The sequence below is a fragment of the Canis lupus genome, chromosome 22, assembly GCF_048164855.1.
Source record: "Canis lupus baileyi chromosome 22, mCanLup2.hap1, whole genome shotgun sequence".
Taxonomy (NCBI): Eukaryota; Metazoa; Chordata; class Mammalia; order Carnivora; family Canidae; genus Canis; species Canis lupus.
Window position 1 is genome coordinate 21,886,720 of NC_132859.1, and position 21,902 is coordinate 21,908,621.

A 21,902-nucleotide genomic window follows, 5' to 3' on the forward strand; every position below is an offset into this window, starting at 1 on the left:
AGGTCCGCAGGAGAGCCTCTTTATTGCAGCGCTACTCCCGCGGCTGCAGGCAGCAAGGCAGGTAGATGTGAAGCGGCGAGTCTCCGCCCGGCGTCCGCGGTCTCCACGAGCCGGTCCAAGCCCGGAACTGCGCCTGCCTACACCCGCCCAAACCACCGGCCGCCTGTTTACCCAGCGTCAGCAGCACCGCCAGAACCGCCACCACGACTGACAGCAACGTCGGGTCCCTCTGCTGCAGCTCCTGCCGCAAGGAGTCTAGGTAGGGCTGGAAGGCTCCCCCCACACCACCACCGTCCCCCATCCGCCGGGACTCCGCGGCAGCCATGGCTGAGATGCGTGGTCTCCAGCGCCGCGAGAGCGACGTGGCCCTGGACTCTGCGCAGGCGCCCGAAGCGGAGCATCACGGGAGTTGTAGTTCCCACGTTGTATTTCCTCCTTCAGGGGCGGGGTTCCGGGAGGTCCCGAAGGCAGTGGCGATGCTCTGGGATGCTGTCCGCCGAGCGAGCGGCGTTGCACGGTATTTCACGAGTGACACGCTTATCCCTTAAGGTAGGAGTTAAATGTCGCCGCCCTCTTCATGGGTGTTGACGGAATGATGGATGCATAAAATGAATGGCTTGAGAAATCTTCACGGAGGCTTTCCAGTCGCCCCCTTAGAGAGGGGAGTCTTGCGAGGAACTCAGGCATTACACAAACATTTCATCTGAGTGCAATCCGGCGTGGGGTGTGACAGAGGATGTATGATGCGATACGGGGATACAGAAAGGGACGCTTAGTACCCATCATAGGTTCAGAGACCAGCTCCTGGAGGAAAATGACGGGAGCTGAGGCCACGAGGGATGATGGGTGAGCCTCTGCAGGTGCAAAAGGACAAAGAGCGCCTGAGTAGCAGAAAACGAGCAATTCGGTGTAAATCCAGGGCTGCAGCTGAGATTTTTGACATTGACGGGAGCAGCTGGGAAAATCAGTGCGCGGGGTAGTGGTGTTGAAAACTGCAGCTGTCATTCCTGCCTGGAGTGGACAGCCCCCGCTATGCCAGGCACGTAGGTGAGACCAAAGTAGCCAGTCCTTCCAGTTTTCGCAAAGAAGCCAGAAAGGGAAATGTTCCCCTTTTCAAATTTCGGCAAGTAATGAAAAACAAACAAAAACACCCAACAACTTATCACCCAAATAAAACACCCTAGGGAGCCCGAAGTGGCCTGCCTAGGGACTGCAGAGTTGCAGCCTGTCACGAAACTGGTGTCCTTTCCGCAGAAGTGGCAAGAGATGAAGCAGGAAAGGTTGGCAGGAACGACCTGAAGGGATTTTGTGCTATGCTAAGGAACCTAGACTTTATCCAGATTATATATATATATAAAATCCAGAATGGGATAAGAAGTTTCAGTTGGGGGTAACATAGATGACTGGCAGATAGAGAACTGTGATTGGAGAAAGACTAAGGTAGGGAGGCCAGCTGGGGGTTGTTGCAGTGTTTTGGCAAAAAATGCACGGGGTGTGAACCAGGAACAGAGGTAGTAGTGGAAAGGAGGCCACAGATTTGAAAGATATGTAGGAGGAAAACGTATAGGATGCGGTGACTAATTGGATATGCTGAGTTCAGATAGAGAGTTATCAAGCCTGCATCTGAAGCAGCTGGTGTGGAGTCCTGAAAAGATCAAAGTTCATAAAGTGAATTAGGGAGGGACTTTGGGGCTGAGGGCATAACCAGAATGAAAACCTCTCTCTTCTGTATAGTGAGTTTCAGGTGCCTCTAGGAGTTCTAAAATCTTATATTAAGCAGGCGATAGAGTAAACAAATGTAAAGCTTCAGCAATAGGCACTATATTTTCATCTGAGTTTCAGACATAGATAAGTGGTCATTAAAATCAGGGACAGAATGAAAAGTGAGGAGGAAGAAACCCACAAAGATACCTAAAAAGGAAGAGTCGGTGATGCAGGAGTAAAACGTGTCCTGGAAGTGGTCAGCAACATCTCTTGTTTCAAAGGGGCTCCCGTGATGAGGGCTTGAATGACAAGTGAGCTCAGAAGGAACGGTGAGGTAAGGGTGGGGCACGGGTATGGAAGCAAGGCTGGTAGATGGAAGGGAGGGTAAATAGTGAGGATAATCGCTAACATTAATGAGTGCTTGTTGATACCAGGCACTGTTTTAAATAATTTTAATTTATAACTTTGCATAATCTTCACCTATTATTCCAATTTTGCAGAGGCAAACTGAGGTAACTTATCCATTAAGCCCAGGCAGTTGGGCTTTTTTATGCTTAACTGTATGCTCTAACATAGTACAATTCATTTTCCTGGCCTTTCATCGATAAATGTAGGCAATAGGGAGTCCAGATTAAGAAAGGATGTTTAGGAGGTGAGGTTAAAGAGGGTTAACCAACTACTTTTATTTTTATTTTATTTTATTTTATTTTATTTTATTTTATTTTATTTTTATTAGTGTCAACTACTTTATTTTAAATTAGCATTGTCAATTAAAATGATCAGAACTGACAGTAATTTTACCATATTCTCTCTTTCTTTCTTTCTTAAGGTCCTGGCCCCTGCTCTGTATCCATCACCCAGCGCATGTACACACAGGCATACACATCACTCCTTTCTAATAACCATTGATTCCTCTGCTAGGAGCTAAAAATTCAGGGAAGGAAGAAGGGCCAAACAGGAAAACACCTACCATAACTGCCCCAACTGTATACGAATTTTTAGTCAGAGCTATGTGAATGAGAAAGTTCTGCCATGGTGGTAAAGTTTGGGAATGATGAAAGGTTTTAACAAGAGACAGACTTTTTTTTTTCAATAGGTTTCCTGGGTAAAGGCAGGAGAAATGTGCACACCTTCCACACTCAAGTGAGAAAGTGGTGCCATTCTCAGGAATGAGAGCAGGAGAAGATCAGCTGCTTCCTATCCTTTCACATCTCCACCAACACACACTTCCAGGAGGTGAGCCCAGAGGAAGGGAAGGCAGATATTGACTGCTGCTTACTGAAAGTGTTCTCTCCTTCATTCAAATAGCAAGTGGAGAGTTACAATGAAATAAATGTAGTGACAATTTTTCCTCTCTTGCATTAATTAAAATGTCTCATTCACCAGACACTTTTTTCCATCTTCTATTCCCAGTAGCTCCAAAGTACAGTAGACACAATCTCAGACCCAGGGACACCAGTCACATGATTGGTGAATGATCAGCCCTATCAAGTGCAGTAAACAGACTCAGGAATGAGAGAATTACAATTAAAACTAAAATTTTCACAGTTGGGGGACGCCTGGGTGGCTCAGCAGTTGAGCATCTGCCTTTGGCTAAGGGCGTGATCCTGGAGTCCTGGGATCTAGTCCCACATTAGGCTTCCTGCAGGGAACCTGCTTCTCCCTCTGCCTGTGTTTCTGCCTCTCTCTCGGTGTCTTTCATGAATGAATAAATAAAGTCTTTCAAAAAAAAAAAAAGAATAAAAATAAATAAAATAAAATTTTCACAGTTGGCAGATGGGAAGTGACTTTGGCCAGGGTAGCTTCAGGGAATTGAGTGGAGCAGAAAACTGGTTTCTGTGTGCTCAGCCATTAATAAGTAAGGCATGGAAAGAGTGAGCCTCCATCTTTCAGAAGAAGGAGAGGAGACAGGGCAGTGACTACTGTGGGAATCAGGGTAAAGCAATAATTTTCAGATGTTCCAGTGGTTCATTTTTCCAACCCCCTAGAATCAGGACCTGACTCAAGTATACCTGATGAAATTAATTTAAAATATTGGTAAAATATGTAAGTCTTCTGTATTCTTTTTCTGTACTCCTTGAACACTCCATCTCAGTAACTCACTCAGCATCCTCCTTCCTGCCTCTTCCCCAGCAACACACACACACACAGAGCCACATACACTTGATTCTATTATGATGATCATGCAGACACTTTTCAGAAAGAATTCCTACTTGAACTGTACCCAGGGTGGCTGTGGCACCATGACCAAAGCTGTGAAAGAGGTCAGTTGAACATTGAGCTCTGAAGGAAAGGTTCAGATGCACAAGTCTTTAGTCAGATCGTATTTTTAAAAAAATCCTTTCAGGCCAAACATTTAGAAAACAATGACGTTTTTAAAAGATAACACCAATAATAATGTTTATTTAATGTTCTACAGAGGTTCCACCGCTGAACTGTGAAACCAGACAAACCACCCAGGCCAGTGAGGCCCCGAGGGAACTTATGGGTCACGTGAGCTCCCATCACCATCTGGTGTGTCTCCGCCTCTTGGATTTTAAGATGTATGGAAAGTGCAGGCCTCCAGGAGTTCTGTGGGACAGAGAAGAGAAGTAGGACAGTCAAAAATCTACCTATATTTATTTTCTGTTGAATGAATGAATAGTTAAGCCTGATAATAAAAGCACTCAGACCCATTGGGATCTGATGGGTGGACCAGGCCCTTCTCTCAGTGGCCTTCTCCACTTGCCTGTACAGCTCCTGTGTCTTTCTGGGTAGTACTGTATACCAAACATGGTTTCCCTGCCCTGCATCATCCCCCACCTTGTGTCTCATAGGCAGAGCTCCCACATCTAAATCCATATAGCTGGGAGGAGCCTGGTAGGACTGTCCTCTCTGATCCCCTTAGACAGGTGAGGAACTAATACAAGCACCCAGAACATGCCACTTTCCATGCTAGGATCTGGAAAAGGAGCAGAGAATGCAGAGCCAGGCTTTCTCCCCTTATGGAGGATGTAGGGTAGGTGACTGTAACCTAGGTGCTCACAGCAGTGACTGTGGATAAGCACGTTCCTTACATTGGAATTAAGGGACCCTGGTACAGACTTGCTAAATCAATATTCCCCAGCCTGGGAATCAGTATTTTAAGGACCATGGCTCACTTACATGCACACAAAACTTAGAGCATAACTTCCCTCCATCACATGTTCTTTTCTCACATCTTCCAAATGACTTCACGTGATTAGATGATGTCCAACATAATTATAGTGCAAAAATGTATTTTATTGTACTGTAATGCTTAGAAAACTGGTGTTCTGGATGAGCAGTACGTACAGCAACTTTATGGTTATAAAACTTGTCATTGTTCAAGCTCGCAAGAGTAGCGCTGTGTAAAAGAACCTTCTGCAATGGTGGAAGTGTTTTGTCTGCTCACCTGTCTGGAGCTACATGAATTGTGGCTGGTGTGGCTGAGGAACTAGATTTTTAATTTTGTTTAATTTTAATTAATTTAAACTTAAATTGACTTAGGTAATTAGAGGCTACTGTATTGGCTGATGCAGCTCTGTATAAAAATGAGTTTACTGCACATGGGCATGGACACATACAACCTCTTCCTTTTCTTAGTAATAACATGGAATTATTCATGTCGGGACAGTTCATGACCTTAGTGCCCTGAGCGTGTGTCCATCTTATCATCTGCCCGTACAAGTAGCCTTTTACACTTTCTTGATTACAGTGTTCTCTTATCATCTCATCTTGCCCATTTCCATTGTTCATCCCCAGAGGGCCACAGCCCACTCCTCTTTGCCCACCACCCAGAACTGCTTGCTCCTTGCCTCCCTTGTTGCTTGGTAGCTTCCCCCATGCTGTTCCTCCTACTCACTCGAGGTGGAGCATTGTCTCAGGTTAGCAACAGCCGTGATATACTCTGCTCCTAAGTATGATTTATATGTTGTGTCCTCTGGAAGTTTGGCCAAACATTGTGTGTCGTCCCTGAACAGAAGGTCCTTGGTTGCTGAGTGGAACAAGCAAAACTTGCCCGAGCAGTCATTTCCATTTCTTCCAAACAAAAGCTGTCAAATGGATGGAAGATGCATAAGGACTTGTGGCAGTGAGCAGCTAGGAATACAAAGATGGGGTTGAGGAGGATAAAAGCTAGGAACCAGCCCCTGGAAGAAAGAGAGCTCCAGAGGATGCCTCGAGATGTTTCCATATCCTTCACCTGGAATTCACCCATTCCATGCCCCAGCTTCATGCTTTCTTTAGCATCCTCTGTAGGCTCCATCCTGGTCTCACCAACTCTAGGAAGTCCCTCCTACCCACCCAGTTACTCCTTCCCCATTTCATTGGCTATAGCCTTGGGGACTGCTTCCAGGAAATGGGAAGACAGAAACATGTCCCTTCCAAGTATCAGTGTGAAAAAAGATATAAAATGTGAGCCCTCCCGAGAGGGTGGTATGGGTAGTTGTGAAATCTCATGTTTGACTAGATCTTTGATCCTATGTTGGGCAAGAGGCTTAACTCCAGGTCTTGGAGGATTATAAGTGAAATGATGAGTATGAAAGTTTAACATTCCATCTAGTACCTAAGAAATGTTCATCAAATGATAATTATTGTTATCATTTACCTTAGGACTTGCAAAGATATGCTATTTTAATTTTAAAAAAGAGGAAAAGAAAACAAATGGTAGGCAGGAAGCTGTTATTGAGGGCGAAGTAGTATTTGTGGGTAAAGGACTCTTAGAATTAGAGTATTCAGGCAGCCTCCCCGCCTACATACACACAAGGCTGACTCTGGGGCAGTTGTTCTCCCCAGAGGACGAGCACCCTGAGGATAGGGATCCTGTGTTTTTCTGGCTGTTGGAAGGTTCTCAGTCTCTCTAAACAAAAGAAATATAGTCCACATTTCATGACTTATATCATGGAGAGCTGACACACAGGATCACTTGCCTTCATTTTCAAAAAAGATAGAGGTGGAGAAAATGAGGGTACCACAGAGCAAGGTCACAGGCAAGCAAGAAAGCAGAGGTGTGGACCCAAAAGCAGATGAATCACATGGGAACTAACCTCCAGTAACCTGGAAATATAAGCAGAGCTGGGCCTGAGAAATCCAGTTCCGCAATCCTTGGCCTCTCAATTCTAGTTTCCAGAAAAAGAATGCTGGAGCATGGGCTTTACTGATCACTAAACTCGCCCGAATAATCCACACCCTCCCAGGAGGAAAGAATGGGAGGCCCTAGCTGGTCCATACCTGCTGGTCAAGTAACATTTTGCTAACACAAGATGCCTTGTCTTTCCTTGAGACCACAGCATGATTTGGGGCTTTGGCTAGGAAGCACTCAGGAGCCTTGTCCACAGACTTCCTTTGGCCATCAGGGCACAGCAGCTCAAAGTCCTCTTTCTTCAGATCCTTAGCCCAATCTTCAGTGTTCTTTCCTGGGGACAGAGAAGGTGGGTCAGCTACACCTGACAGGTTTGGTCAAGGTGCCCTCACTGAGAGGATGTGACTGACTGGCCCACTGACATGTGAAGGGCCTGGGGCCATTGGCTAGCAGAAGTACACACACTGGGGTCACTGTGATGTGGAAAAGAAGAGATGCTCCCAAGTACATAGGTCAGATTCAAGTCAAACTCAATTCCTAGCAACCACCCCTTCCAACCTGCCCCACCCAAACAGGAGAAAGTGAGCGAGCTACATTCTTGGATGATGTTCAAAAACATTTTTATTTCTACTAAATTCTAAAGCATCTGGATTTATTACTCTAGAATAGGAAGAATGTGACCCTCTAAGCAGGCTGATAATCTCTGTGCAATACCATCTGGCATTAGCAAGCAAAAGAAGTTTCCCAGAGGCCCTTTTGCAAACTGGACCAGTGTTCTTAATCTAATACACTCATACTGGTTCTACATGAAAATGTGCACATGCCTCTGTGCATACAGATCCATATCCTGTTCTCAGCCCCTAGCTTCACCATTTCTGTATTCTCCCTAAAAAAAAAAAAAAAAGAAAAGAAAAGAAAGAAAATCTCACCCATTTTCAGGGTTTCAACTCCTTCTGCCAGAGGCAATTCTCAAGTATGTTTTCCCAGTTTTTAGTTCTCATCTAAAAGGCGGGATTGTAAATCTTTTTCTTAATTTATTTTTCATTTAATTCTTTAGTTGAATATCTAATAAATGACTTTACTATCATAAAATTGTATGTTATTTATATATAAAATAAAAATACCTCTTTTCCTACTCTTCCCAAATAAATACTTACAGTTTTTTTTTAAATATATCTTTATTGAGATGTAATAATACTTACAGTTTTAATAGAAAACTTAAAATTGCCTGTGTCTCTCCCACAACTACACACATCTTTGTTCACCTAACATTTCTCCTTCCCTTTCTTACCAGTACCTCCAACCCAGCTCCTTCCAAATGAAATCCACCATCATTCTCTCCAAACCAATTCTGTTCCACTTCATAATGTAAGAATTTCCTCAACACTATGTTGCACGCTGTCTATAAGCTGCAGTCTTATTGGAGGGAGAAAATAGGATACATACCAAAAGCAATAATTCTGGATCCAGATAATAACACTTTATATTTTGTGGACCACACTGTAAATGCTGTGGGAGCTGAACCAGCTTGGTGAGACCATATTCATCAGGGAAAGCTGGCTGGAGGAGGCATGGTTTTAGGTGTGTAACATGTGTTACATGTACTGACCACTGAGAGACTAATCTAGGCCTGACTGACTCGGCATATGATGAAGTCCCCAATAGGACAGAGGCCATGAGAAGAGGAGTGGATTTGGTGAGAAATATGAGGAGTTTGGACTTAACAGAGGTTGAGGTTGCAGTGCCAGTGAGTTTTGTATATAAAAATCACCAATGGCAAATAGAGGCTCCAGGATGTTATTTAGATAGGACGTTAGGCCTCTGCTCTATATTCCTGCCAGGGGGGTAAGGCTTTTGGTAAGCTTTTGGCTGCAGGGTAGAGAGGTGAGGTCAAGAGAGAGATGCCCTACTCAGAGGAGTTAAAAAAATAGGGGATCCCTGGATGGCTCAACAGTCTAGCACCTGCCTTCAGCCCAGGATGTGACTGGGGACCCAGGATCGAGTCCCACGTCAGGTTCCCTGCATGGAGCCTGCTTCTCCTTCTGCCTGTGTCTCTACCTCTCTCTCTCTCTCTCTCTCTCTCTCTGTCTCTCATGAATAAATAAATAAAATCTTAAAATATATCTCAAGGGATGACAAAAAACAATCTTAGGGTAACACTCAGGTAGTAGGAAAAAGGGAAGGCTTTAAAGGAAAAAGCCAAAAATAATAGAAGAGAATAAAGAAAGAAAAATTAGCCAACACAGTATTCCTTCAAGTATTCCTTAGCAACTTCTGTGTGCCACTTATATAGTTAATTTTGGGATATAAGAGGAGGAAAAAAGAACTCAAATAGTTTCTGTGGCCACAGTTTATTACAGCATGAGATGAACTCAATAATACTACCCACAGGGACAGAAGGTTCCATTGTAGGATGGTGGCATGCCATCTGGGAAGGCTTCTCAGAGGAGTTGGTACTGAGCGAGTTCACTCTAGATGAGTTGCTGGGAAGAGCTGAGGTTGGGAGAAGGGACATGAGAAAGAACGTGAACTAATATCTGCCTGGCCTAAAGCAGGTTCTCTAAGCGGTTAGTGATACAGACAGGATAGGTGGAGTGCTAATTCTTACCAACTAAACAACTTTTTGTTTGGGTTTTCAGTGCCACAGCATCTAATATTCACCCACTAGTTTTAGTACACATTGATGCTTCTTGCTTGAAACAATTATTACTATATTATTTACCCACTGATAGTTTTTAAACTTTGTAAGTATTGCTACATTTATTCATGTTCTACAATAAGGAAGATCTTTCCCTTCACCTTCATTTGTTTAATCAGGATAGACTCATGTATTCCTATTTTATTCTTACTACCATTATTTCTTTTAGTGCCCAAAATGTCCCAGATTTGGCTGGTAGAAGGGCTTTAAAGATGGCTTCTGTATATTTTGACCTATCCCAACATCTTCAACATGATGTTCCAGGCTCACCTTATATTTTTCCTGCCCCAGCCCTAGAATCAGCTATTTTCCCAAAGGGCCTTGGCTCCTTCTATTAGAGAATGGTTCTAGAATCCAAGATCTTCATTCCCACTGGTGCACTATTGTCTCTAAGTGTTTTCAGTGATCTAGAATATATATATGATATAGGAAATATAGGAAATAGTTTAAAAGGACTTTTTGGGGATTATTCACAAAGACTGAATGTGGACATAATGAGTATTAAATCCATGTTAGGATAAATTTCCTGATCTTGGTAATTAAACTGTAGGTATGTAAGAAAATATGCACTGAAGTATTTAAGGGAAAGGCAATGTCTGCACCCATGGGAAGGTTCCTGGGAGAGAGTTCAGGACCACCAGAACTTCACAGTTCCTACTGTTCTGCCTACCCAGATAAACACTTCTCTGTTCACTGAACAAACAGGTTGAGAATCAGAGCTCTGGAGCCTATAACAGAGACCATAATACTTCCACAAAGGCATCATGAGTATAAGTGAACCCAGAAACCCCAATTTGTGGGGACAGAGGAGCAAGTGAACATACCCCCAGTGTTCTGCAAGACAGTCTGGTCTTTCACAAAGGCCACATCTCCCTTCTCAACCAGACACCTGCAGAGTGCCAGACAGGGAGAAAGAAGAGAGGAGGTCAGAGACACATCTGTCATTCATGAGGGTCACCTTGTAGAGATAACCAATTGATATCAGCAATTGTGACTCCCATTCAATCACTAATCTTACAATTACTTATATAAGTAACACAGAAAAAGAAAAAAAAACCTCCAATTTGCTTTGTGGTTATACAATCTCAGTTCTACACACTGAATGCTAAATTCTGGCACAGTTTCTCCAGTAGAGCTACAGCATTTCCCTACCATAAGTAGAGATATTAGATGGGAATCACCAATAAGGTGATTCCTGACTCACAGTCTGCTTTGTAGAAATTGGGAACTTGTGGACTGTGAATTATATTTGCACTAACTTGCAAGGTAGTTCTAATTGGAGAATTAGAATAATCTTTCTTTTCTCCTTCACTACTGAGAACTTCAGCTACAGTATCACTATGCGATTGACAGACTCCTGAACTACTAACACAAGCCTGAGTCAGAAAATACAGTTAAAAAGTAATAAGGTCATAAGGTGCACAGGTGTCTTTATAAAAGCAATAAACACTCATAAAATAGAATTGCAGCTGGGAATGTAGAAATCATGTATTTTATTTTTCTATATTACCAGGTGAGTAAATGGCTGTAGGTTCACCAGAGATGCTTGGAAGAGCATGAGCCAGACTCCTGACTTCTGTATTCAACCAAGGCAGGTTTTCCTTACCTTGGCAATAGTAACATTTTGAGCCAGACAATTCTTTCTGTAGAGTGCTTCCCTATGCATGTAAGATGTTTTAGCAGCTTCTACCAATTAGATACCAGTAGCACCCAATCCCATTCAATAATCAAAAACATCTCTAGACACTGCCAAAATCCCCCCTAAGGGGAAAATCGCCCCCTCTTGAGAACTAATCTGCTCTGTACTGCCGTTCTGAAGAGAGTGTCTTGGAGGGGCTTGGATGCTCCTTCATGCAGGGTTCTGCATATGGTTGCTAAATGTGACACACTAACAGGCCAGGAACATAAGAACCTCACCTTAGTTCCTAAAAAGGAATCTTGTAAAGGCTAGATTTATTATTATGTTTGTGTTAGGGTTAAAAGACTCACCTGAAAGCCCCTGTGTAGCCATAGTATCTCTCATGGTTATTGGGAACACACTCCTTTCCTGGAACATTTGCTGAGCCAATACACAGAGCACAGAGACTGGAATTCCGCATAGATCCGGGGGCACAGCCTTGAGAGAAAAATTTATCTGGACAGAAAGACAAGAGGAAGTCAGCTCCTCCTGAGTCAATATGAGTAGCCCTTATCTAACACATAACAGGTGTGTATGGCCCAGGCTAGGTGAAATATATTCAATGACCAGCCACTAATGAGGACCTGCCAGGCTGGAGGCTTTAAAAGGAAATTTAATTGAGGCTGGAAATAGAAGTTAGTAGACCACTACAGTTCAAGTAGAGAGGATTCCATGGGCACCGTGATAGTGTCACCATTTATCTAAAGAGACAAGAAAGGGAAATTACATGAAAATTGACCTAAAAGAGATAAAATTGGAGGTCTCACTCCCCAGGCTGTGCCACCTGTATCCAGAAGTTCCCTTCCCTTGCTATTTTTTTCAGAAGAGACTTTAATAGAACTTAAAACTCCAAACTCAATTAAAGGCTGGGGGATTTTACTCCCAGTTCAGCTGCTCTCCCATGGCTGTGAAACTGCCAGGAGGCTCAGAAAAGCAGAGGTAGTGCCCTTGCTGGTAGGGAGCCAGAGCTTTCTGGATATCACCCCCAGCCATACTTTGCTTCCTCTCAAATTGGTGTCAGAGAACACCCCAGTGCAGAAATGTGGTCTCATCTCCAAGTCCCCACACACAGGACTTGTCTGGTTCATAACTGCCTTTAAAAGCCTCTCTTTTTAAAGCAGTTGCACATATTTGGGGGTGGCAAGGAGGAAGTTGATGTTAATAACCATTAGAAAACATTTGTCTGTGGTTAACTTAAACATATATTTTTTACATACCTGAAGATATTCAGAGGACACAGAAAATAAACTGATTCCCATCCCTTTGAAGGGGCCTAAGGGCTGGGAAGTCACTCAGTGAGACTGCCAAGACCTTAAAGAGATCCAAGGATCCCAAACACTCACATTACCTAGAAAGCCTGTAGGAAGGATTGCCCACCCAACAGCCATTTCCCCTTGTCCCTTAGTAACAAAGACCTAGTTGTTTTATTCTTTTAATTTTTTCTCCATTTTTTATTGATATACAACTGAGCTATAATATTGTATCCGTTTCAGGTGTTCAACATGATTTGATGTTGCAATATATTGCAAAATGGTCCCCACAAAAAGTCTGGTTAGCATCCATCACCACACATCCTTATAAAATATTTTTCTTGTGATGAGAACTTTTAAGATCGACTTTCTTAGCAACTTTGAAATATGCAATACAGTATTATTAAATATAGTCCCCATGCTGTACACTACATCCCCAGGACTTATTTAGTTTACTGGAAATTTGTACCTTTTGCCCCTTCACCTATTTCGCCCATCCCCCCACCCCACATCTGGCAACTATCAGTCTGTTCTCTGTATCTTGGAGTTTGGGGTTTTTTAAAATTCCACATGTAAGTGAGATTATACAATATTTGTCTTTCTCTGCCTGATATATTTCACTTAGCATAATAACCTCAAGGTCCATCCATGTTGTCGCAAATGGCAAGGTTTCTTCCCTTTTTATGGCTGAGTAAAAGCCTATTTTATTATTTTCTTTATCCATTCATTCATCAGTGGACACTCAGGCTGGTTCCATATCTTGGCTTTAGTAAATACTGCTGCATGAACATAAGGATGCATATATCTTTTTCAGTTAGTGCTTTCATTTCCTTTTGATAAATACCCATAAGTGAAATTGCTAAATCATATGGTAGTTCTATTTTAAATTTTTGAACAAAGATCTAGTTTTATTTGGGACAGAGACACACCCAAATAAAAGATGACATTCCCAAACCTCTTTTACAACTAAGTGGGACTATGTGCCTGAGTTTTTAGCAATGAAATGTTACCTGAAGTAACTGATTTAGATTTCCTGAATAGCTCCTTAATAGAATGACTGCAGATGGCATATACTTCAAGTTGCCCTTATTCCTTGCTCCTTGAGGCTACCTGAGTCATGGATGTGATGGCAACCATAGTTGACCTTGAAGATAAAGGCCTCATGCTCAGAACGTTAGAGGAGAAAGAAGGAGCCTGAGCTTCTTGTGACCCTATCAGTCACGGACTGCTCACCTGGTCCTTTTCATAAGAGATCAAAGTAAATATATATTTCACTTAAGCCACATATGCATCCAAAAAGAACCATTCTGATTCAGCTGTCCAGCCCTACCATCTCTTTTAGATAGCTCCTTGAGGTTCATTTTAACCAAATTTCACTACTGTAGAACCAGAGCCACAGCATTTTGTACCATACTACTCTTTTCCCAGAATACCTCTTTCCAGCCAGGTCCTGATCACAGTACCCTCCCAGGATTCGCTTACCAAATTCACAGTGGTTGATCCTGTTGTAGAGCAGGCCCATGGGAATGTTCCAGCCTGCAGTTCTCTCTACTGCAGTGTGGCAGGACTTCCTGCCTTGCAGATTATTCCAAGAGATGGTTTTATCTAATTCCTTAACTACGGCCACAGCAAGATACCCTACAAGAAAGACATCACAAAAAGAAAATATTAACGCCCTCCAGAATATATGTCTGCAATCAAAGCCTGCCATCTCTTTGTGAAAGCAAAATTATCCTGAATCATTCCTTCTATCTTTGAAAGGGTCTTCCCAATAACTGACTGAGATAAGGTACCAGTCACTCTTGTCAGATGGAGATGATTCTGAACTTTAAAAACAAAATAGTAAGAAAACGTCATCAACAGAGCAATGGCTGGTATATAATCCTTCCTTAAATGCATAAAACTACTAAAGTTATAAACCAGCAACTCAGCCTTCACTGTGGAATATCCCAGGAATGGATACTGAAGAGCACATGTGACTCTCAACATTTTATACAGTAACAATTAGGAAAGAGTAGTAAATGACCAGTAAACTACAGGGAATATTCTGACCAGGTGCCTTGGATATGGGGAATACAGGTTTGCATGAAAATAAGTATGTGAAGCAGAAATTCAAAAATCAAGACAGCTGCCATCTTTAGCAGAAAATACATGCTGCTCCTTAAAACTGCAGAGAGATCAACCCATGATTTCAGCTTTTTAATTTAGTTAATTCAGTCAGCTGTTTACAGCAGAAAACAGAGAAGCACTAGCATCCATGGAGTAAGAGCAGGTCTTTCCATTTTCAGCTAAAGAGCCTGGCTCCTAGAATGGGGGGGAGAGGATGAGAGGTTGTAATAGGGGAAGTTACAAGAATAGACTTGCCCACAAGTGGCTGGAAAATAACCAGAGAGGTCTAACTGAGTACTGGGGCTCTGGGACCCAGTGATCATCCTGGCAAGGTTTCCTGTCTTGTTCCTGCCCCATCTTTCCAGAACCACCCCTTACTAGAGCACTGGCTCAGAGCCAGATTGGCTTCCTGGGTCCAGCCCTGGGTGGGAGGCTGGGTAATTTCATGCTCTTAGACATCTGCCTGTGTGAGCCTCTCTGCTGCGCCCTGCTGGGCATAAGCAAGATTCCTTGGCTGGGGTAACTCTCATCTAAAACTGTGTAGGCCTTATGTAATGTGCAATTGGGAGTGGTGGGGAGGGTGTGAATTTGTTTGCTGTATATAGGAGCCTAAATAACTTGTAACCTCTGTGAGCTGTTGGTTCTCTTAGGTATCCTTAAAGGATGACAGTACCACTTATAGTACTTCTTACAGTACCACTTATGGTACCACTTACAGGATTAAATGAGAAATCCTGTGTACAAGTCATGGTAAGTGTAAAAGAGTAACCATTATTATTAATCATCATCTTTCTATGGTTCTTTTGCATTCTAAAATTGCATCTCTTCCATTGCCTTATTTAAGCATACCTCATCCAGGACGCCTGGGTGGATCAGCAGTTAAGTGTCTGCCTTTGGCCCAGGGCATGATCATGGAGTCCCGGGATCGAGTCTCACATCAGGCTCCCTGCATGGAGCCTCCTTCTTTCTCTGCCTATGTCTCTGCCTCTCTCTCTCTCTCTTTGTGTCTCTCATGAGTAGATAAATAAGATCTTTAAAAATAAACATACCTTACCCTTTCCCCCAAAGCAATTAAGAATTAAACTCATGAGGTTACCAAACCCAACTCACCTTCCTCTGCTGTGTTGCTACATGTAGAGCCCTGAGTTTCTGGAGGAGAAAATGAAGAAGTCATTAAACATTCATTCTTTGGAAGTCATGCCATTCCCATGTGCAGCTCAGAATAAAAAGAGCCGGGAAGACCATCTACATTTCACCAACTCCTAAACAGTCCAGGCTGTCTGGATTACACAAATTCACTTTTGCTCATTGGTCTCTGGAATTTAGTCCAAAATTGTGAATTTCAAGCTTCTTCCCCTGTTTGACCTGTGGCCACAGTGGTCCCTGCCAACTGTACTTGAATCTCTGCACCAAGGCAACAGGAGAAGTGTGAGCTTGGGAAGCAAGAAGACCTGCCAGGAATCCCAGCTGAAAAACCCAGCAGTCCTCTGCAGAGAGGTCACTTTTAGCTGGAACTTTTTAGCACAAAGCCTCCAATCCCCCTGGTGGAAGGTGTGATAGAAGATTCTGCTGTATGTTGGCAAATTGAACACCAATAAAAAATAAATTTATTAAAAAAAAAAAGAAGATTCTGTCCTTCGAGATGACTGTGGGGATTAGAGATCAGGGAGCCCAGAGCCTAGGAAGTAAGAGGTGCTCAGTAAGCAAGAACTTTCTGGCCAATGTGGTGCAAATTATGCTATGATTTTCCCATCTTCTCTCTCCCTACCATCAGAGGAAGTAAAACACAGAGAGGGACCCCTTCCACTCACTGTAGTTCTCTGCCAGGACAGGCACCAGACCGCACTGGCCCGCTATGTAGATATAGCCTCCATCCAAGCTCATGGCATCAGCCTCTCCTTTCTGCCAAGACACAGCACATTACAGCAGGTTAAAAGAGGCCATCTCCTGTCCTTACCTGCTCTTCCAGTCATTTCCCTGAGGCAGCCTTCCCCGCACAGGCCACAAAGGCCCCTAGAGATAGCAGGTGCTGTACCAGACCTCCATATCAGGCAGGAACACCCAGCAGAGAAAATAAAACGTACTCTCATTTTCACCCAAATCATAATGAACTAAGGATCAATTTGGGATGCCTTGCATAGTTTCTTTAGGAGCGAAGACCCACAGTTAGTCCTCCTGTCCTCTCATAGGATACACTGTCCCAGAGACATTTCCACAACAACTTCCTGACACCAAGAGGTCTGATTTGTAAGACAGATGAATGGAGTCAGGGACACAAGGCCATGTCTGTGGCATAGAGCGCCCCTCATGGGGCTCTAGCCCTAAATCATGACCTTGTGGCTGAGTGCTATTCAGTGCTTGGTGTGGACAAAATGAATGAGTAAAATATTCTTGAATGACTTAATTCCCAGTTTATAGGTCCTGAATTATAGAGATGCTTAAATTCCACAAGACTGCCAAGCTTTCCATGGAGCCTGGAAATATACTTTCTAGGAATACACCCTGAAGAAGTAACCAAATCTGTGGGAAACTATATGGATAAAAAGTACAAGTGCAAGTACAATTCATACAATGTGTAAAACAACAGCAAAAAAGACAGAAACACACTAAATGATGTTATAGATAATATGGATAAATGGCTAAATAGATTGCATCATATCCATACCATGAAATATATTATAACATTAAAAGATCATATTTTCAGGGCACCTGGGTGGCTCGGTCAGTTAAGTGTCTGCCTTTATTTAACTCAGGTCATGATCAGAGTCCTGGGATTTAACCCCACATCAGGCTCTCTGCTTAGCAGGGAGCCTGCTTCTCCCTCCCTCTCTTCTTCACTCTCTGCCACTCCTGCCTATTCATGTGCTCTTTCTCTCTCTCAAATTAAAAAAAAAATTAATTAAAAAAAATAAAAGACATGTTTTCAAAAAATGATTTGTGACATGGAAAAAGCTAACTAGATATCAGGTGAAAAAAGTGTAGTAAATTATGTATATTATATGATCCCATTTAACAGAATTTTCTATGAGTTAGAAGATTACAAGTACTTCTCATTTTCTTTTTTATATCATTCAGGACCTTCAAAACTCTAAAAACGAACATGGACATGTTTTAAACTTCTACCTGCTTGTACAACCAGCACAGCCCTATCACACCTGTCATTGCACACCCTGGGTCTCAGGCATACCCACACCATGGTCCAGCCTCTGATAAGCAGACACAGCTCTGGGTGCCCTACACCATGTGCTAACACTGGGTAAAACAGAGCCCTAAGGAACCCTTCAGATCCTTAAGTTCAAAAGTACTGAAGCTCCTGTGGGGCTGGGCTCCCACATGAGGGAAGGTTCCTGGGAACATGGGTTTTAATATCATTCCTAAGAACACTCACTCAGCCTTAGGGACAGGCAGGCAGCAGTGGCAAAAACACTGCCCTACTGTGGCAGGAGTGACATACCGCAATCTTGGCAATACAGTCTTCAGTAGACTCTGCTGATTCACACTCTATTTTCCCTTCGCTGTTTACACTCCACTCATCACACTTGGCAATCTCATGGTGACCTACTGCACACCATTTCACCTTCTTGCATTCATCCCTTGGGGTATCTGGGCCTAGGGCATAAGAAAGAGAACCAGATTTCGGAGGAGGCCCCAGAAGTTCCTGGTGATTATGAATGCTACTATCCTCCTGAAAATGCTTGGATTTGCTAGCAATATACAGAGCCCATTTCAGGAATTCATCATAGAAAACAAAGGCAGTAACAATCTCTTTGTTGGCGTCTTATCATTTAGATATGACTTAAAATAATTTCTTCCAAGAAGCCAACTTTCTTCCCAACCCCTCTATCAATTCAGGCTGTTTTGGGGGTTGTCCTCGTCGTCGTCGTCGTCGTGGTCCTCCTCCTCCTCCTCTTCTTTCTTCTTTCTTCTTCTTCTTCTTCTTCTTCTTCTTCTTCTTCTTCTTCTTCTTCTTCTTCTTCTTCTATTTCTTCTTCTTCCTTCTCCTCCTCCTCCTCCCCTTCTTCTTTTCTTCCTCTTCTTTTTCTTCTTTTTCTTTCTTCTTTTTGAAATAACAGCCACCTGAGTTGTTCTTATTTATTTGTTCATTGTTTTTTGTCTGTTCTCTGCAGGAGAACAAAAGCTCAGCCAGAGCAAGGGCTATGCCTGTCTTACTCTCCATGGCACTCTTGTTGTTCAAAGGCAGTGCCTGGGTCATTGTCAGTGCAATAAATGTCTGCTGAATGGATGGACATCTATTCAACAGTCAGGCTCAGTTCAAATCACTCCCTTAAAGTAGCCTTATAGCAGCTCCAGTATCTATTTTTCTTTATTTTCATGGTCTAATGAGACCTATTCAAAATTCCTATTTTGTTTTGTTGTGTTTGTTTCCCCTTCTGAGCAAATCTCTCATTTTTAATCATTCAACAGAGTGAATATTCATTGAACATTTGTCTTCTCCACTGGTGAGAAGGTTCCATGACAACAGAAGCTAGCATATATTTGTCTTACCATTGCATGCCTAGCACCCAGCACAACTTATGGCTAGATGATGACTAAATTCTGTTGAATGAATGAATAATCAAGCAAATGCCCAATGACCCAAGGAAATTCAGGGGCAGGATCAACTGGTCCAGGGCTCCAGCTTTACTGGGGCACATGTTGATTATAATACTGGGTATAGATGTACAAGTCTAGCAATTTTATTCTATTTTACTTTGTGCCAGGCTAATTGGCTTCACAAAGTGGGCAGAGTGGCCCTGATTTATACAAGGAAAATAATGCTAGTAGTAATCCAAGTCATGTTAAGCATGAATTTCCTTTAATGCCTTTTGGTGATGTCCAGGCGCATCTCATGATGATGACAACCATTTAGCATCAGTCTGACACTGGGCAGCAAGGTAGAGTGAATTTCAGTACCTGGAAAGAATCTTTTGCTGGTCCCTGCCCCCACCAAGTTTCCAGACTCCTAGGGTCACATGATCCTTCCCCAATACTTACGCACATCTTCCCTTAGGTTCCGAAGAGCAGTGACATACTCATATCCCAGGTACAGCCAGGTGTCCATTTTAGGAGGAATCCTAAAAAACCCTTCGGCAGAGTCTTTAAACAGCAGGTCCTTCCCCAAAGGTGAGCTGAAGAGCTGGAAGACTTTAGATTTGTCTTTGCCATAATGTTCCTGTATATAGTAAAACACAATAGTGAATGGCTACAGCAACAAGGAATACTGCAAAAGGGGACTGAGGAAAAACAAAAACCCCAGAAAATGAAATTAAAACCATGACATTCTTAGATTCCAGGAGAGAGGGCAGTCAGGCCTACTTTTTCCCACCCAGCACCATCATTCCTACTCCAGCCCTCTTGCGGTCATGCAAGAACCTATTTCACAGGATAGGTTTCTGTGCCTGTCTCCCTGGTTGGGTTAACAGCTCACTGAGTCTAAGAAATACAAACTCCTTCAGAGGCTGACACTGTGTGGTTACCACTTAAACTCTTGATAGATAGATGGGAGGGCTGGATGCATTCTGCTGCTCTAGGGAAGTAAAGTTGGCTGTGTGTGGATTCCTTGCAGTCAGGCTGAGGGACATTAGGAAGAAGATCATTTCCTTCCGGGGAAGTCATGGAAGGCCTGATGGAGGATGGGGTATTTCCCTTGGCCTAGGAGCCCTGGTTTAGATGGAAAGGAATAGAATTAAGCATTAAGGAGCATCTCCATGTCACTAGTCCAAAATGTAAGGGTCTGACAGGCAATAATGCAGGACTAAGCTCTGTGCAACTCTGAGTCCCTATTGAGTACTTTTAGACAAGTGGATGATGTGTGGCACAGTTCCCACTATGTCCTAAAAACAAGGAATTCCATAGTGACAAGAAGGGAATGTAGGAAAATGCCCCAAATCCAATCAGAGACCACTAAGCAGGAGGGAGGACAGTGAATTCAGTACCTGGGCCTGGTTTAGAAGCTCCCAGATCAAGTCTTCCTTGCCCCCCACACTTCGGGCCACAACAGCATGGGAAGGGACCTTGGCCAGGTAGCACTGCTTATATTCCCCCACTGGCTTTCGTTTGTTGTCTGGGCAGAGCAGCTCATACTGGTCCAGGTCAGCTTTGTTTGGCAGGTTCTCTGAGGGAAGAAAGCCTAGATGAGCCAACTGCAGATAGGACTGTTAGGAGCTATAGTCCCTCTCCCCATCCCTTGCAATCCCAATGCATCATAACATGCGAGCTGAGATACCTAGAGCATTGAGGGCCAGAGCACATAAGGGAACTGACTTGATCAAGATCCGACAACCAGTTATAGGCAAAAAAGCTTCTGGTGCCTGGTACAGGGGTGCCTGCCCCACCACAGGTCTCATCTCAGTAGACCAACTGCAGGCCAAGGTCAGCCTAACCTGCCCATGCCCACAATCCCTTGCTGTGGCAACATTGACCAGGATGCAGGATCCCCATGTCAAGGAGGTTGAGTGATGGAAAGAGGCCCAGGAGTCCAGGTGGGGACCGTATAGGCACACAACTCTGCACAAGTAGAAACCCAAGCAATGATAAAGGAGGAATACAGTTTGCTCATATCTGACTACTGCCTGTGGAAAGGGGTGCAGGAGAAAACAAACAAAAACAAGAGAAAGTCTACTGCCTGGAGGGGATGTGCAGATCCTCCTGTCACTCACCCAACACTGTTGAATGCTTGACAAAGGCCACTTCCCCAGCGTCCTCCATCAGACACCTGTGGGAAAGAAATACATTGGGATTCCTGCATGGCAGGCCCTTCTTCTCAGGCTTCAGGGTCCATCTAATCACACTGTCCAGCCCTAGAACAAGGGCAGAGACTGGTGGAGGCTCCTGTGCCAACCCACAGCTGAGGAAGCACTATGGGGCACCGATACGCCACTAAAATGGGGGGGGGGCTAAAGGGGGGTGGTGCGAGCTCACAGGAACTAGAAATCCCTCATTTGTGCCCAAAAGTCGCAAAAAAAAATCACTGAAGATATTTTAATACAGAAAAGAGTTTTCAAATTTCTGAAAGGGAAGATAAAAAGAGTCTCCTGAGAGAGGCAATGTCCCTTGGCTGGTTGTCAAACTTTAGGATATAACCAAGGTTAAAGAGGGAGTGAAAAATTAATCACATGGGCTGTCTGCACAGGTCATGAGAGGGGCAATGAGAGAAGGCAGGAGAGAGGCCACTGCATTGAACAGGAGACACTGCTATAATAGAAAGCAGAGGGGCAGTCAGTCATTGAAGAGTGGACTAGACACTAAGGATGTGCCTGTTCCCTTAGACTCTGCCCCAATCCAGTGAGAGGACACACTGGACAGGTTCAAGGGCTCTGGGGAGATAGAAAAGATCTCCAGGAGAGGGGCTCTCTTGTCAAATGTCACATGAAAGGCATTTGC

The 21,902-nt window shown here is 43.5% G+C and overlaps 2 protein-coding genes and 1 long non-coding RNA gene across 3 annotated transcripts in view; 1 reads left to right on the top strand and 2 right to left on the bottom strand.

Moving 5' to 3' along the window:
* SRPRB (SRP receptor subunit beta) overlaps positions 1–394 on the bottom strand; it is a 24,796-nt gene extending 24,402 nt beyond the window's left edge. The window contains exon 1 of the mRNA XM_072792681.1: positions 172–394. Coding sequence (XP_072648782.1) covers positions 172–325 — 154 coding nt within the window. The 5' untranslated portion in view covers positions 326–394. The remainder of the gene's footprint in view (positions 1–171) is intronic.
* Positions 317–4,439, top strand: LOC140614002 (uncharacterized). Its single transcript, XR_012014910.1, has 2 exons — positions 317–549; positions 4,124–4,439. It is a non-coding gene; the product is annotated as an uncharacterized lncRNA (long non-coding RNA).
* TF (transferrin) overlaps positions 4,077–21,902 on the bottom strand; it is a 25,586-nt gene continuing 7,760 nt past the window's right edge. The window contains exons 6-17 of the mRNA XM_072792680.1: positions 21,179–21,234; positions 20,456–20,634; positions 19,515–19,692; positions 17,974–18,128; positions 16,331–16,421; positions 15,630–15,668; positions 13,893–14,048; positions 11,472–11,616; positions 10,307–10,371; positions 6,934–7,118; positions 5,567–5,756; positions 4,077–4,275 (exon numbers count right to left, since the gene is read on the bottom strand). Of these exons, the coding sequence (XP_072648781.1) occupies positions 4,241–4,275; positions 5,567–5,756; positions 6,934–7,118; positions 10,307–10,371; positions 11,472–11,616; positions 13,893–14,048; positions 15,630–15,668; positions 16,331–16,421; positions 17,974–18,128; positions 19,515–19,692; positions 20,456–20,634; positions 21,179–21,234 (1,474 nt within the window). The 3' untranslated portion in view covers positions 4,077–4,240. The remainder of the gene's footprint in view (positions 4,276–5,566; positions 5,757–6,933; positions 7,119–10,306; positions 10,372–11,471; positions 11,617–13,892; positions 14,049–15,629; positions 15,669–16,330; positions 16,422–17,973; positions 18,129–19,514; positions 19,693–20,455; positions 20,635–21,178; positions 21,235–21,902) is intronic.